The 17,879-nt window shown below is 34.3% G+C and overlaps 1 protein-coding gene across 5 annotated transcripts in view; it reads right to left on the minus strand.

Annotated features, from left to right (window-relative positions):
• ABCA10 (ATP binding cassette subfamily A member 10) overlaps positions 1-16,532 on the minus strand; it is a 69,379-nt gene extending 52,847 nt beyond the window's left edge. For 4 of the 5 annotated variants that reach the window (XM_069482811.1, XM_069482809.1, XM_069482813.1 and 1 more), the window contains exons 1-9: positions 16,409-16,532; positions 14,956-15,057; positions 12,852-13,056; positions 10,085-10,249; positions 9,646-9,749; positions 7,445-7,671; positions 4,205-4,346; positions 3,800-3,985; positions 2,314-2,461 (exon numbers count right to left, since the gene is read on the minus strand). In XM_069482811.1, coding sequence (XP_069338912.1) covers positions 2,314-2,461; positions 3,800-3,985; positions 4,205-4,346; positions 7,445-7,671; positions 9,646-9,749; positions 10,085-10,249; positions 12,852-13,056; positions 14,956-15,051 — 1,273 coding nt within the window. In that variant the 5' untranslated portion in view covers positions 15,052-15,057; positions 16,409-16,532. The remainder of the gene's footprint in view (positions 1-2,313; positions 2,462-3,799; positions 3,986-4,204; positions 4,347-7,444; positions 7,672-9,645; positions 9,750-10,084; positions 10,250-12,851; positions 13,057-14,955; positions 15,058-16,408) is intronic. The other variant, XM_069482810.1, reaches the window with a different exon arrangement.
• Positions 16,533-17,879: the final 1,347 nt, after the last annotated feature.

Consider the following 17,879-nt stretch of genomic DNA (forward strand, 5'->3'; position numbering starts at 1 on the left):
CTCTATTTCCTGCACCAGTGATTCTAATGCTTTTAGATTTCTTAAACAAGTAATGTTTCAAAAAATAAATATATTGTGTTAAGGACAGTGATGTAGTTTGGATAGTTGTCCTCTCCAAATCTCATGTTAAAATTTTACCCCCAATGTTGGAGGTGGGGCCTGATGGGAGGTGTTTTGGTCATGAGGCCAGATCCCTCATGAATGGCTTGGGCTTGGTGCCATCCTCACAGTAATGAGTAAATTCTTCCTCTATTCCTTCCCAGGAGATCTTATTGTTTAAAAGAGCCTGGCACCTCCTCCCCCGTCTTTCCTGCTCCCTGCCATGTGACATACTTGCATCCTTTCCCAATGTCAGTGAAAAAAGAACATTATTGTTCTGATTAAAGCTTAAAAACCTGTCATCATATTGTAGAAATTTACATTAAATGTAGGATCCCCAGAAATCAGATAGAAATGCAAATGATACAGAAAATATGATTCTAGAATAATATTATCCTTTTTAAAAAGGTATTCTATGTAAAATTAGTCCTCTGAGATGCTCAGAGTTATCACTTAAAAAAAATGAAGTTGGTGGAAGAGACATCTTGCTACATGTACGAATGAGACAATGAATGCATACAGAGAAGACAAGATTTAGAATTTGAATTTCAATTTTGCATGTTTGAGGAGCTATAATAAAGTGAATTTTTTAATTTTTCAAATCCTAGAGTGCTCTTTTTCTGTGACCTGTGCCAAGTCAAGGCTACATGTTAAGTTGGTTTTATATGGGTTACATGAATTACCCATTACTTTTTGGTCAAAACAACATTTTATTTAATTAGAGCAATCATTTCTTCACAGGAAGAATAATTTTTCAAAATAATTCTGAGGCCAATTTGCTATATACATAAGAAATCATGTATTTCTACATGATACATCACAAAATTGAAAAAGAAACTTTTATTATTATGCCAGTGAGAGGCATAGGGGCTAAAAAACTTAAAACAATAGTAAAATAGAGATAAAACACATGAAACAAAAGTCTAGAGAAAACTATAAAAATTGTTAAAATAAAAAGCCTGAACTAGAAACCAGATGATTATACTAAAATAAGTTGGGTTTGAAAAGGATAAAAATATTCAGATTCTGACATGTAAGAGAGACTATGTATGAGTGAAACTTTTTATGGGGCCAAAGGAAATGAAAGTACAGTCATGCATCACTTAACGGGAATACATTTTGAGAAATGTCATTAGGTAATTTAATATTATATATAACTGGTACTAACTGACCAACACTAACATATTCACATGGTAGTAATACTCATTGGGTGCTGGTCGGGGGAGATGTGGGGGTGGTAAACCCACAACTAATGGAAGCAGAAAGCACTGTATGGGGGAGGGACGTGCTTGTAGCTCTGGCTTGGGTGGTGCAAACGCATTACATGTAACTAAAATTTTTGTACCCCCATAATATCCTGAATAAATTTTTAAAAAAAGAAAAAAATATTTATATGTAGCCTATTGCTCCTAGGCTACAAACCCGTACAACATGTTATTGTACTGAATGCTGTAGACAACTGTTACACAATGGTAAGTATTTATGTATTAAACATATCTAAACAGAAAAGGTACAGTTAAAATACAGCATTATAATCTCATGGGACCTCCATTGCAAATGCAGTCTGTCATTGACTGAAATGTCGTTATGCAGGGCATGACTGTATATTAGTTCCTGGGATTGTATGTATACACTATATAGAAATTTTATAATAATTATTTAAAAGCTATGTGTAGAGTTTATTTTATACTTTTTATTACACTATAGAAAGCATTCTTATTAGGCTGATGTTCCCACAAAAAGGCAGAAAAGAAGTGATCATCTAACTTTGTATGGTATTTCCTTTTTCATATTTTTGAGACTCAAAAGAACAAGTTTACTAGAGCCAAATATTAGCAAAAACCATTTAATGAACTATCTTACCTCAGTGAGTTCAATTAAAACACAAAAGCATCATTATCCAATGGCTTATTGAGGTGTTTCCTTCCCTCTCCCCAATTAAAACACACACAAACACACATCCTACATTTATGAAAGATCGAAACCAAAATAATCACAAGTTCTTTTGAATTAAAACATTTTTACAAAATAATTCAGTTCATACTGTCATATAGTGAGATGGAAATGAGAAAATTCTATCTATTGTTTTGAAATTCTTTCCTCTCCTCTTACAATCACAAATGGTTCTTAAATTACAAATGAACAAATATTAAGATGTTATCTTATAAGAAACAGAATTGCTTTAAATTCAACTCTAACTACACTATTACTTACCAGGTAAAACCCGCTCAAAATATAATGTTAATATCAAATAGAGAAGAGTATCAAATGCCAAAATGAAGAAAGTAACCATCATAAAGTATGAATCTCCAGAGGGATCAGGAAAAATAACACCATTCAAGTAATAATCCAGATATGTAATCTGAGTTTAAAAAGAAAAAAATAAAATGTTAGATGAACCTATAAAACTAAAGTTTAAAAAAAACAGTGCTGCCTAGACAAATGTAGTTCCTATTTTAATAGCTTTCTCTTCAAAATTACACAGACAAGTTATTAGTATTGTTGCTTTCTGCAAATAAAATTATTGTCACAAAAATGGGAAGTGCTATACAAGAAAGTAAAGCAATTGAAGAATAGAAATTTAACTGAGTAATTGATTATCACAAGTATTTTAAAGAAGAGGATTGGGAAGAGTGGATAAGCAACCAAATATAACATATTCTGTGAAGAAAAACTCAAAGTGGGCAATGAATTGGAGGCCATTTAAAGGAAATAAAAAAAATTCTAACAATAAGATATTGCAGAAACATTAAAATATTAAATACGTATTGAAGACTTGAAGAAATTATTTTAAAGATAATAAAATAGAATAATAAGGATAATAGCTTACATTTATATAGCATGTATCCGGCATTGTACCAGTGCAATACATACGTAATAACAAAGTTAATCCTTGCAACTACCCCCATGAGGTGGGGGTTCTACTGACATCCCCATTCTGCATAAGAAAGTGAAGCCAAAGAGGTTGAGTTACTTGCCCAGTGTCATCCAGCTGGGAGGTAGTAGAGCTGAGATGCTCATCAATGCCATGCGGCCTCACTCATTACACATAACCTCACATTTTACTGCCTCTGATATTTCTGAGTGGTCAGATATTTGGCAATTATCTTTCTTCTTTAAATTTGCTCGGATTTTACAAACGATCTGCCTGTTTTATTACTTTGATAAGAAATTTTTATTGCTTATTGAATTTTCAACAGCAAAATTTCTTAAAATACTGGACAGATTGATCATTAACTTTCATGAAGCACCAAATTCTTGAATAAGAACGTATTTTGAAAATCTAGGCCGGGCGCGGTGGCTCACGCCTGTAATCCTAGCACTCTGGGAGGCCGAGGTGGGCGGATTGTTTGAGCTCAGGAGTTCGAGACCAGCCTGAGCAAGAGCGAGACCCCGTCTCTACTAAAAATAGAAAGAAATTATATGGACAACTAAAACTATATATAGAAAAATTAGCCGGGCATGGTGGTGCATGCCGGTAGTCCCAGCTACTTGGGAGGCTGAGGCAGTAGGATCGCTCGAGCTCAGGAGTTTGAGGTTGCTGTGAGCTAGGCTGACGCCACGGCACTCACTCTAGCCTGGGCAACAGAGTGAGACTCTGTCTCAAAAAAAAAAAATAAATAAAATAAAATAAAAAAAGATTAAAAAATAAAAAAAAAAAAGAAAATCTAATAAAGTCATAAAATAATTGTTTGCTTACCTGAGCCATTCCAGCAGTGAAGGCAAAAGGGCTAAGAAGACCTAATACCCATTCTAAAGGTAAGGGAAGTTGCCTGTGTAATACAGTGAATCCCAGACATCCCCAAAATACAGTGAAGAGAAATCCAGCCAAACCAGCAAGCAAAGGTTTCTTTATTAACACGCTCATGAGGAAAGCCAACGCAATCTGAAGGAAGAGAGAAGAGTTCTTATTGGTATAGTTTCCCTTTGAGAATCATGAATATCAATATTCATCAATTTCTCACATTGTCAAAAACTTTCTCAAAACATATAAAAACAGAATATAAATTTAGTGACTATACTAATATCCCAAAGAAACGTCATTATTTGCTCATATATCTGTGACCTGAACCGAGTCAAGAAGTATATGTTTTTACCAACTCACCAAAGACAGGCCATATAGGATAAAGAGTGTGAATATCACCATGAAGCCAGTATGAACTATAATTGGGATCGATGTTATGATCGAAACCATATAAATGGACATTATAAAGATAAAGCCAGTATACATCAATCCCCAGGAGAGCCTATGATAGAAAAAAGGTGTTAATTCAACATGTCACACTCATGTAAATTTTGGAGAGGCAATATGCAAAATGGTAATAGCTCTGCAGTCAAACTATGAGGGTCAAATTTATTATAAAAGTGTGGTCATGCACATTCTAGCTGTGGGACTACAGGAAAGTTATCTATCTTCTCTCACCCTCATCTGTAAAATGGGGTCAATCATGGTAGCTATTTCATATGGTTGTTCTGAGAATTAAATGAGGTAATGCACATGAAAATGTTAGTGTAGCATGTGGTATAGAAAGTAGCCAATATCATAATTATCTCTACAATTATAACAAATTTTAAAATAACATAACTAAATATAAGTTTATTCTTTCAGTCAAGTGACTATATAACATGTTGACGAAGAAACACAGTAACAATCTCCCCTTTAAACTTCTTTATACTAATACTTCCTCAAGTATACAATCCTTCTGAATGTTTAATTGAAATCTTCCCAATTTAAGTAAAGCTCATATGGCTGTTGACATAAGCCACTCAATATATTGTTTTTAAGAATCGGAATACTGTAGTAATACTAAGAAACACGAAACTAAAAGTGAAAAGTACAATGAAAATTATATTTGTACAACTGTGATCCAATATCAGAGTAGCCAAAACATTGTTGCTTTTGAAAAATCTGTGGAAATAGATGGAAAGATGTGTTTTAAACAACTACCATATGACCTAGCAAACATACCATGAAGCATTTTCTCAGAAAAATGAAAACTTACGTTCACACAAAAACCTGTACATGAATGTTCATAGCAGCTTTATTCATCACTGCCAAAATACGGAAACAACTCATATCTCCTCCAAAGGTTGAAAGGGTAAAGAAACTGAGAAACATTCATATAATCAAAGAGTGCCAGCAATAAGAAAAACAAGCTTTTTTTTTTTTTTTGAGACAGAGTGTTACTCTGTCGCCCTGACTAGAACACAGTGGCGTCAGCCTAGCTCATAGCAACCTCAAACTCCTGGCTCAAGTGATTCTCCTGCCTCAGCCTCGTGAGTAGCTGGGCATGCACCACCATGCTTGGTTAACTTTTCTATTTTTAGTAGATATAGGGGTGTCCCTCTTGCTCAGGCTGGTCTCAAACTCCTGACCTTAAATGATTTTCTCATCTTGGTTTCCCAGAGTGGTAGAATTACAGGTGTGAGCCACCGTGCCCAGCCCAAAACAAGCTTTTAATAAATGAGAATTCTGCATACTTGAGCCTTATTTGGGTTAAGTAGATTCTAGCAAAATTTTTGTCTGATAAGGCAGAAAGTAGAAGAGAGTACAATGTATAAGAAGTGTTAGGGCTTTATAAAAAATATAACAGTTTTACCTCAATACCCAGATGCTTGAATCTGGCAATGGGGTTCTCATGGAAATTTAAAGAACAAAATTGGCAAAGCTGAACTTTTTTAGACATATGATATCATTTTATTCTTTAAAATCTCTTTTCCTTGTCTTTGAAAAGGAAGAAGTGAAAAGAGCACACTTAAAACACTCTCTTCAATAACTGATGATACATCAGCTAATAAAAAAAAATCTAGCCAAAATAAAATCTGGTACCTTGTGCAGTTTTATATCAGGAAAAATGCACTCAGAAATTTGGATTCAAGTCTGAAGTAATGGATATCTCAATTACCCTGATTTGATCATTACACATCGTATACATGTATCAACATATCACACGTACCCAAAAAATATGTACAGCTGATATAACAAAAATACCAAAAAAATGGGAAAAAAATAAATTTGAGTCCAAATTTAATACTTTCATCCAATAATGCTAAAAACAATATGGTATGCATTTCTGCAGGCTAGTTTCAACAGTGGCTTTTTCTATCTCCTTTCGCCCTTGTCATTAATTTCATTTTATTAATTTTTTTGTGTTATATGGCACAGTGGCTAAAAGAGTGCTTTTTTTCTTGGATTTGACTCCTCACTTTATTGTTTATCAACTATATGGTTTTAGGCAAAACCCTTAACTTTTCTCTGCTTTAGTTTTCTTACCTGTAAAATGAGGATAATAGCACTATGAGCTAGAAGTGATCTCTGGAACAAAGTAGGTACTTAAACAATGTTCACTATTATTTCTATAATTACTAGACCATAATGCTTTACTATTATTTAATATTTACCATAAATATTACTATAATTATATATTTATTATCTCAAAGTCTAGGGGAAAATAGACAATAGATCAATGGATGGATGAATAGGTACACAGATATATAGGCATATGGAGAGAGATACATTAACAGGCACCCAACTCTGTTTGTGCTATGTTATTTAAACACATTGCCTCATTTAAGCCTGATATTGTCTGATCAGTTCCATCCAAAGAATACTTTTGTTGACTAACTACATGACTTGGCTTCAATAACAAGAGTAAATTGGCTTATTGTCCAAAAATTTTCATTACCTTTTCTGATCTTCTTTTCATGAAAGGAGTATAATTCCCCACATTGCTAACTGCAGGCATGACAATTTGACTTGCTTTGGTCTCATAATGGGCAGAACATACTTCTCTATCCCTCGACTTTAGTTTTGACCATGTGACTTGGTTTAACTAATGAGATTTTATCACATATGATATGAGCAGGAGCTTGAAATATGCTTGTGCATAGGGACTTACCCCTTGTGTTTTTGTGACTCAATAAGAAGAACATGCCCAGCTATCCTACTGGCCCAAGGATGAGTCACATGGAGCAGACCTGGATCTAACCTGCACCTTGAATCCAAGCCTGGCCAAACCGAAACTATTAATAGATCTGCCAAACTCTCATTTGCCTATGGCAAATGAGAAAGACGAAGTAATTGTTGCTTGAGGTCACTGGGTTTTGGATTTTTCTGGCAATAAATAACTAATACAAATGTCATCATGTTTCTTCAACTCAAGGAAACACAGCACAATCCTTACTTATTTTCTACTGCCAGCATCTTAAACTCTCATGCAGGTAAGCTAATTAAATTGAACGCATGTTAGAAAAACTCATGAGTGCATCCAATTTCTTTTATAACCTAATGGGTTTCTCTATGGATTAATGCATGATACACAGGTAAAGTAGCAAATTAACTTACCAGAATGCTGAGTCTCGGAGACCCATCACTGTCATCAGCTTCTTAAATTTTTTTCTTTCGTTTGTAATATTTAATGATGTACAGTATATAAAAGAAGAGAAACAAACTACACAAATAAAAATAAACAATTCATTTATAACTTCTCCCTTAGAAGTGAAAGCTGGTATCCTCATATTTATTCCAATAACTGATGTCAGCTCCTCCATCACAGAATGGTTTGTTGTGACCTAAATTGGGATGTTAACAAATGTATTATGTTAAAAACTGTTAGAAAACAATACACCTTTTGTTTCTTTTCAATTACAGTATTTACATGTGCCCACTACTTTGAAATATGGTGAACTACTAGCATCATCAAAACAATCTTGATAACTTTTGGCATGAATTGACATTAATTATAAGAGTCATTTGAGAAATTAAATGAGGGTCAATCATATATAATACACTGTGTTAGGTGATTGAGAAACAGCAGCAATCCCGACAGAAACACTCCTCACTCTCACAGAACTTTACATTTTGGAGTACAGAGGAGAAAGACGGAGAGATATCTGACAACTCATTGCATAATCAATTCTTTAATTATAATTTAATAGCCATGTTAAAAGAGAAGTAGAGGAAAGCCAGAGAAGGCTTCCCTGAAGAACTGACATTTATACTGAGAGCTGAAGGCTGTGATGCTTTTTAAACAAAGATTGTGTAGGGAGGGTTGAGGATGAAGAAGCAAACTCTGAGCAGAGGGAACACCATGTGCAAAAGAAGGAAGGAGCATGGTACACTGGATCACTGAAAAGAGGTTCCTGCAGCAAAAAAACCCAAATATATAGAGGGTATATGCTGCTGGGGAAATAAACTACTCCTATAGTTCAGGCAAGAAATGATAATGGTTGGCTTTGTGCTGATGGCAGAGCTGAAGTATATAGATTTGAGTTTAGATGATGGGTGAGACAGATAATTTCCCAGTTTCTATTTGAAAAACTGGGTAGTTTTGGCATTCACTGAGATAGAGAAAATTTTAAAAGACTCAGTCACATTTAGAGAAAAAACACCCACATTCGATTTTGACCATAGTAAGTTGAATTGCTTGAGACATCAAAGTAGAGATATCCAGTACACAGTCAGATACATAGGACTGGAGCAGAGGTCAGTAAATTACGGTCCCCAAACCAAATCTGGCCAACCAGCTATTTTGTAATTAAAGTTTTACTGAACACAGCCATACTCATTTATTTGTGTGTTATCTATGGCAAACTTTCAAGCTATAAGGCAGAGGTGAATAGTTCCAATATAGATAGTGTGACTCCTAAGCCTAAAATATTTACCAGGTGGTCCTTTACAGAAAAATTTTGCTGGTCTACAACTTGAAGTGGTGTTCTCAGAGTTATCAGCATATAAAATATCATTAAAATTATGATAATTAATGAGACTTCCTAGAGAAAGTGTATAGGATGGAAAGAGATGCCTAGAATAGAACCATGTGGAACTGCAGATATAAAGAAGTAGAAAGGTAAAGTTGGATAAGCTGGCAAGAAGACTGAGAAGGAATGCCTAGAAAAGTAAAAGGGAAACCAGGTGAATTCTATGTTATTTAGTTGGAAGATCAAGTAAGATAAGGAATGAAAAAATTACAGTGGTTAATTGACATGGAAGTGTTATTTACCTTAGAAAAAGCCCTTTTGGTGGTGCAAGGGGAGATAGAAATCATATTGTGTTGAGTTGAGCCTAATGAAGACACACTTTCAAGAAGCTTAGCCAGTGAGACAAGGGAGATAGAGTAGTTACTTGGGGAGGAATGTGGATGAGCAGAGGTCTTGATCATATGTGAAGAAATTAATTAAAAGTCCTGAAGATAAGAATCTAGGAGAAAGGTGAGCTTGAAGAAAGAGGAGAGAGAAGGGAGAAATCCATAGTTCAACTTTCTTGATAAGGTTGGGAGGATGGGATCCAGCCTATGAACTGAGGAAGGACATTAAGGATGAGGAAGGAGAAAAGTACAGTGAGTGATAGCTCTGAAGTTTTAATGGGTGTGTGTTGGGAAGTTAGAGAATATTCTCATTTGACAGCTTCCATTTTCTCTGAGAATAGAAAGCAAAGTGTCATCTCCTAAAAGTATAGCAACAAGGTGAGGGATGAGGAAGAACAAAGGGAACAAAGGGAAAAAAATACAGGAGGTTTAAAATAGGTCTTTGAAGTTAGGCACTTACTTCTATAATTGCAGCATTAATTGCAGTTTGAAAAGCCACGAATCCTTTTTCCCAGTATTTTTCTAAGTAACAAAAAAATTTGCCATTTGTGGTCCAACAGTGTTCTTCAAGAAAGAAGAAAAATATGTCCATCATTATGTAATGGAGTCAATTACTGGAATTAAAATCTTAACTTTGGCTCTAAAATAAAATATCTAAATGTAACCTCAGAGCCCATGACTACACAATCTAGAGAATTTTTTAAAGCATTCTGTAAAACTGGAAGAAACTATATTATTGAATAGTTCCCAAAATAACAAGACTCGTCCTAATGATTAAGTTCAGGGGGAAAATGTATATTACTTCTTTATTTGGTTGTATTAACGTTTCTATCAGTCATTATGAACAGGGAATTCAATGCCATAGCAAAAAAGATTGTAACCAATTTTCATACAGTTACCTGAGTATTCAGAGTGTTCCTTTATATTTGGAATCCTATGTCTCCAATTAAACTTCAGCTGGTATGAGAAAGTATCACTAAACACAACTCCCACGATTTCAGGGTACTTTTGTAGTAGTACTGTATCCATAGTTTCTTCATCAGGTGTTCCAACAATTGTTCTTCCTACCATGTAAAAGAAATATAAATAACCATGTAAACTTATTACTAGGGGACACAAAAACAAAATGCAATTGTTTAAGTTTTCCATAAAATTATAGGTGTTACATATTAACCCTGAATAGGTGCCTCTGAGTTAAAAGCTAAGCAAAAGTCTTTTCTATTGTTTTAAGTTCAGTGTAAATACATGAAAAGATGTGAATGATATATTATTTTTTAAAAAGCCCAAATTTCACACATTATTTTTTGTGTGATCTCATCTTTTTAAAGAAAAACTGAAATTGTGTGCCTATATAAACATAGAAACATAGGTCTATATATGACCATTTGCATATATTCCTTGAAAGACACACAAACTTAAATGAGAGGGTGAGGAGAGGAAGTGGTAGCAAAGGCAAAAGGAAAAGCTCTCATTTTTTTGCTTTATGCAAGTTTGTACTCCTTAACTTTTTTAGGGTGTATATTACTTTGGTGACTAAAATAATTTAAACATTGAATGAAAAATATATTTAAAATAAACCATAGGAATACTTGAGAATTTGGTGTTTTGTATTTTTTCCTGCCAAGATTATAAACTGATTTCTATCAGATGAAAAAAATATGCTAGTAGAAGTAAGTTGCATGCAAAGAGTCAGAGCACAACAATCAAAAGTAAAGTTGTAGTCCACCTATAGATTCTTTGGGGTCAAGAACACTCTCTAAGAATTAAGCTCATAATAATCATAATGGACGAGTTTACGATCTGCAGAAGTAATCCACCCAAGAAGTGGTTAGTAAATCTATTACTAGCTTTGAAAACTACTTAAGTCCAATTTATGGCCTCCTTTTTTATAATTTCATGTATTATGTTCTAAAATTTTCATTAATTTTAAACCTCACTCAGGGTGAAGTCTATGTTAAGATGAAAAAGCTATTCATTTTTATGGTGTAGCTATACCATTCGAAAGTACTCATCCTTCCTAACATAGAATAAGGCTGTCAAACTTTTATGAGGAAAAGGCTAACTTCATTCATTTTCTCTAGAGGTATACAAATACTGTCAGGGTCAAAACATGAATACTCATGCTAAAACGCATGAGTTAGATAAATGTAGAATAAGACAGTGAGAGAGGAGCTGTGGTTGGGACAAGCTGGAATGGTAGCTGGAACAGGAAGAGAGTCCAGAGAGTCCAGAGAGCCAAGAGACTCTAAGTGCAGAAAGTGGCCAATAGCTTGCCTTGGGCATGCAGGAAGACATGCTTCATGAGGTATAAAAAAAAACAACAACAAAAAACCCCCCAAAAAACCCAGATGAGGTAAATGACCAAATGGAGCAAGCAAGGAGAGCCACATCAGGTTAGAATCAACACTGGTCAGGCAGAACACGCAAGCAATGTGGGTAAGGGAGGCAGGCCAAAGTCAAAACTCCAGGAGCAGCCATGAAGAATTACCCAACAGGGGAAGGCAATCAAGGAAGAAAATGTCCATTCCAAAGCTTGGAGAGGTTGGACACGGAGTATTAGGAACAGTGGGCATAAAATAATTAGAATTCAGAGCTCAGAGCTGTGAATGACAACCCAGATAGCAAGAAACTAAAAGATTCAGAAAGACAGAAAGCAGTGATTAGAACTGAGGTGTTAAGAGATTGGATAAATTATACAAAAGGATGAACTGGCTAATGTTCAGACTCCAAGGAAATGAGGGGTAATAAGAGAAATTTGATGGTAGGATAAGATTACAGAAGCAAAGGATATTGTCCTAATATCTGCTTGTGCAGGGTCAAAGGCCTGTATGGAGTAGGCCAGAGAGCACAGCTGGCTAACGATATATATTCCTAAATGGCAGTAGGCTGGATATGAACAATGGAAGCCAGAGGACTCACACAGTAACTATGACTCTTAGGTGTTTTTATTTCTTTATAAGAAATATACATCAAGTTAATGCAGCAGCCTACACAGCATAGAGATCTCTATGTTCTGAGTCCAGATACAAAGAGAAAGCTTTGAGAAAAAAACAATATCATTACTCTATGGTCAAGAGCCCCAAATTTCTTGACTTTCAGTACATAATACCTGGTTTGATTTTAAATAGATTTTACATGTCCTGAACTATACTTTTTAACTATTTTTAAATATCTAACAGTAATGCTTTTTCAATGCCACTGTAAAACTTGAGTTTGAATTTCAAACACCTTTGTTTATAGTTACTATTTATAATCTAAATTTAAAATAATTAAATTCTTAAAAATGTTTGAAACTCTTAAATTATAGAATGCTAACCTGAATAGGACTTTTTAAAAGTTAAGTTTGGGAAAAGTGAAAATAACTTTATGTCATCTAAAATAGGGCCCAATATTTTTTTTTCTGTTCCAAATATACTTTCTGGAATAAAGGGTAAATGGAGTTTGTGCTGTTTAAAAAGCCCCGTAGGAAATTTATTTTACTTCTAACCCACCTACCCTTACTGGTAGCCCACAACAACCACTTCACTGTGTATGTAATCAGAATCTTTGCCTCATTTGAGAACCTCTGGCTTACAGGCTAGGTAAATAAATTCAATTTGCAAAACAAAACTTCAAATTAAACATGAGGCCACATAATACTGAAACATTGGTCATTGAACAACACACCTTTCATAAAGGAAGCCAAGGCCATCTTCTCCATTATCCTCTGTGTTATGTTAGTGACTGGTGTATATGCCACCACTATGTCAGAATCGTTAAACTCATCCACACTTCCCAGGACACTAGGAGGTTGTTCAGGAAAATGGATAGCTCTGAAGAGTCCCGAAAAGATGCACAAATACAACCCTAGAGACAATGCTACTATCCATTCCTACACCACACAAAAGAAAAGTGAGTCAAATCCAGAACAGTGAGAAACATCCAAATACATTTTAAGACAGAATATATTGCCACTGAGCATGGCTTAATTTTAGTCTCTAATTTTTTTCCCTCTCAATTAATATCCATCATTTAAAGAAAAGAATACCCTTTTATTATACAACTTTGAGATAATATAAAAAGTCAGTGAATCTTAACCCAGGGATTTAGGATTCATAACAGTGAGACAACCATTACAACCGTTGTTTTTATGTCCTCATAGGTGAAGCAATACAAGTACACAGCATCACATAAAAGACATTCTCACCAAAAATATTTAACCGAAGTAAATTACACTTTTAGATTCAACTCTCTGTAAGAAATGTAGACAATAAAGGGGTGAGTTAAATGATAGTATGAAGACTCAATCAGATAAAAAGAGACATAGAATATTCAATAAGAAAAAGAGTTTTGTCTCATTGGTTCTTGGTTTGAACAAACTAACTTTAAAATATATTTTGGGGGAAATTTAGGACTTTGGTTATGGAATTAGATGCTTATATGGAATTATTGTTAATTTTTTGAGGTGGGATAGTGGTTATGTGGGGGTCTATGCCCTTAATTTTTTGAGATTCTAGCTGAAATATTTATCAATATATATTTGGGGGGAGGGAAGGAGACAGAAAGATAAAGCAAAGATGGCAAGATGTTAACAGCTGTCAAATCTGGATTGTGGATTTACAGGTGTTCATTGTATCAATATTTCTACATTTCTGGATAGAAATATATTTTAATAACTTTTTAAGATTCTAGTGGGTAATAAATATAGATATATCCTTTTTTAATATAAGAACTAAAATACTAGATTGAGCTGCTTCAAGAGTTATTACAGATATTTAAAAGAATGATATGAATCCTGCTAGCTCTTACTGAAATGGTATTGGTGATCTCTGAAGAGACTGCAGCCTCTACATGATCAAGGCAGTCCCAGATATATCTCATAGTAACAAATAGCAAATCTCTTTGTCTTAATGTTCATGTCAGTATAGTAGAAACTCAACAGAATGCAAAGATAGTGACAAGCAGTGATCTTGCTCCCTGAAACCACTCTATGTTTCCAAAATCATAGCCTTGAAAAGAGATTCCAAAAAATTCCCTAATTTTTGCTTATATTTTCCCCAGCCTTACCAATTAACATAATCTTAATCAAAATTCCCCAATGTAGCATTATGATTTGCCCATTTAAAAATCTATTTTATAATATTTTGCCTACCTTATCTTTTTCTCCCCTAAAGTTAACTAAACACAAATCAAAATGACTCTGAGATTCAAACGGATTAATTATTTTGGAGAACGGCTAGTTCTATTCCACAAAATGTTACTTTATTTTTCAGGAACTGTCATATGAGTCCTCTAGTTAATTTCACCTTTTGCCATAAATAGTATCCTATTTTCAAAATATATTATTTTGCATTTAGAATTCCAAATCAAAGTGAAGTATACCAAGAATGGAAAAACAAGCACCATATGTACTTGCCATCAAATTGGTATTAACTGATCAACATTTAAGTGCACATATAGGAATAACATTCATCGGGTGTTGGGCAGATGGGAGGGGGGAGAAGAGGAGGGGTATATACACACGTAATGGGTGAGGTGTGCACCGTCTGGGGGATGGACACGCTTGAAGCCGACTTGGGTGGGGCAAGGGAAATATACGTAGCCTAAACATTTGTACCCCTGTAATATGCTGAAATAAAAAAAAAATAAAAATAAAGAATTCCAAATCAACTAGCCAGAATAGAAATTAAAACTTATACTTTGTGAACAAAAAAAGTAACACAGATAGTATGATACTACATTATTGAATTTCATTCACTAAATATGGAAAAATATGTATTACAAACCATACCAGTAAGCTCTCTTTTTTCATTCTCCATTTTCTAAGAAAATTCTTGCACAGAAGGGCCCGAGTTTGTTGACACACACTTATCTTTTTTTTAACCATTCTGTCCTGTTCATTGGGAAAGAGGGTAAAGTAAATATTGTAGAGCAATAACTGGGGTGAGAGACAAAAAAATAAAAATAAAGTTCAGTTATATAAAGCCTTTGAACACTTTCAAAGCATAGGTTTCAGATGCACAATTAAATGCCTTACATGACATTGCAGTAGCACATTCAATCAGGATGTTTTAAAAGAATATGAAGTATTAATGAATACGAAATGTACTCTCAGCTGGTATTTCTCTCCAGGCTTTATGGCTAGAAGGGAGATGGAGGCAATGGCATAAGAGTCCTTTACCCTCTTGCCTCCGAACTCACTTTTTTCTGTGAAATCTTAACATTACAACCACCTACAGTAAATCCGTGAATAAGATCTTGGTAATGTTTAGAAAAGCACTTTTCCCTTTACTTGTTAAAAAAAAATTAACAGAAATAAAACACTTTCTAGTTCCTTGTTGGTCAGTGATCTGCCCACAAGCAGTCTATACTTTGAATGGCACATTTTGGCACATTTATTTGATATCAAGGTGAAGCAAAGTTGAATAACACTATGGTCATTCTTAGAATCCCAAAGAGTTAATTCCTCCTCTTTAAATTCGTGGGTTCCCATTTGTGAAGTAAGAATACAAGATACACACAGATTAAAACCAAAACCATTAGTTAGCTAATATGACTACGGTTGTTGATTTGTAATAGTAATCCTTCTTTGTCCTCAGTTCAAAATTCCAGAGATGATCATTTGGTATCATAACTATAGTTACTTAAATCCATTTGAATAAATGTTGATGTTACATACAAATTATAATTTTCAGAGAACTTACTTTGTTTCCCTTTTTTGATAAAATAAAGGTAAAGGCAGCAAATAGCAAAATAATCTCATGATTCTAACTTGAGAAAGTAGAAAAGTTAAAACAACAATCTTTACTTATGGATACAGAGGTCTGTCTGAATAGTTCCATAAGCAAACCACATAGACATTTTAAAAGAAAAACAAAACAAAACAAAAAAAAAACAAGGAAAAGCAAGTTGTCCTAATGCGTACCTATTCCCAAGAAGTAAAACTTCACAAATTCTCAAAAGGATATTTGGAGAAGTGTCAGTCTAACAAATAAATTAACAATATTTATGTACATTTCTGGCTCTATTCATCTTTCATTTTTATCACACTAAAATATTATACAGTGGGGTTTAAAAGTTACAATCACTCACTAGGACTACAACATAAAAGATACAATAATTTAGAAACATCTGAATAATATGATAATTTGAACAATGGTGATCAACGTGCTTGGCACTGGCTATACATTTTATGTCTTAATGGCCTTATGCAAAATGAAAATTAAAAACAAATTTTAACTTACAGTCAAGAAAATAAGAGAGAAGAACTTAGAAGCACCTTGGATCTACTGGTCTCTTTTTGTCCAAGACAACAGCTAAGAATCCTTCAAAGATTCCTCTACAAATGTTTGCCTCTTTTAAAACTGTTTTTTCCCTGTTGGCTTCTGAAACAGTAATGGTCTGTGTGTACAAAGCCTGCCAATGCATTCTGTTGGTTTTTTCACCCCCATGTCTTTCTTCTTGCGCAATTACTCTTCAGGGAGCATAATGAATGACTGGCTGAACATGTTACATTGTATTTGTTGTATGTAATTGCCCTAGTTTTTTGTCACACACACACAAAAGATTATATTTTTAAAAAACTCGACAGTCCTGGGTAAAAACATATTAATTATTAGCTTTTTTTTTTTGGAGACATGGTCTTGCTCTGTCACCAAGGCTGCAGTGCAGTGGCCCAATCATAGCATAGCTCACTATAATCTCGAACCCCTGGGCTCAAGTGATCCTCCAACTTCAGCCTCCCAAGTAGCTGGGACTACAGGCATGGGCCACAACACCTGCCTAACTTTATTTATATTATTATTATTATTATTACTGGTTTTTTAGAGATGGGGTCTTGCTATGTTGCCCAGGCTGGTCTCAAACTTCTGGCTTCAAGTGATCCTCCTGCCTCGCGTCTCAGAGTGCTGGAATTACAAGTGTGAGTCACTGTGCCCAGCCCACATTAGCTTTTAATAATTAAAAATTTGACAGCCAAGCCAAAATAGAATAAATTAAAAAGAAAGTTGAACAGAGAGAGGGAAAATAAGGATAGCTTATCTGAGAAATTAGAATAATCCATATGAGAAACTTTACCAGAAACTTAACTGCATTTCTGTTAAATGGTTCCTTGTACTGATTCCTATGTGTGAGAAAGTATACTAAGATTTAAAATGAATTCCTCCATTTGCTACTAAAAGCAAACCCATAAAGTTGGTACTATCATATTAATATATTTATATCCATTCTACAGATTTGAATGGTGAGACTTAAAAGTGAAGTTATTTACAGATACTTAAATAAAGGCAGAGCCAACAGATAAGTCCAGAACAGTGCCTAGACTCCAAGCACCCTCACTCCTAATGACCACTATAAAAATCATGCTAATCAAAACAATGATATCTAATACCCATTTTAAAAGTTTAATAGTGTAAACTAGCTAATAGAACTTTAATGATTGTGTTACCTTCTTTTTTAGCTACAACTAAATTGGATATTCTCAGAAAGGTAAATAACTACCTTTTATCAATCCTGCAAATCTCATTACAGGATTTTAACTATAATTAATACATTTCTTGGTATGCATGTAGAAGTTAGTAACCATTCATAGAAGTGAAGGACGGAGAAAGGGCAAAGGACTCTGAGACTATTCAAATGATTACCATTTTCATTAGCAATATGGAAATTAATAGTTCCTTTGACTTTAATGATATTCTTTCCTTTGTTGTTAGTGAT

Source organism: Eulemur rufifrons, chromosome 9 (assembly GCF_041146395.1).
Source record: "Eulemur rufifrons isolate Redbay chromosome 9, OSU_ERuf_1, whole genome shotgun sequence".
NCBI lineage: Eukaryota > Metazoa > Chordata > Mammalia > Primates > Lemuridae > Eulemur > Eulemur rufifrons.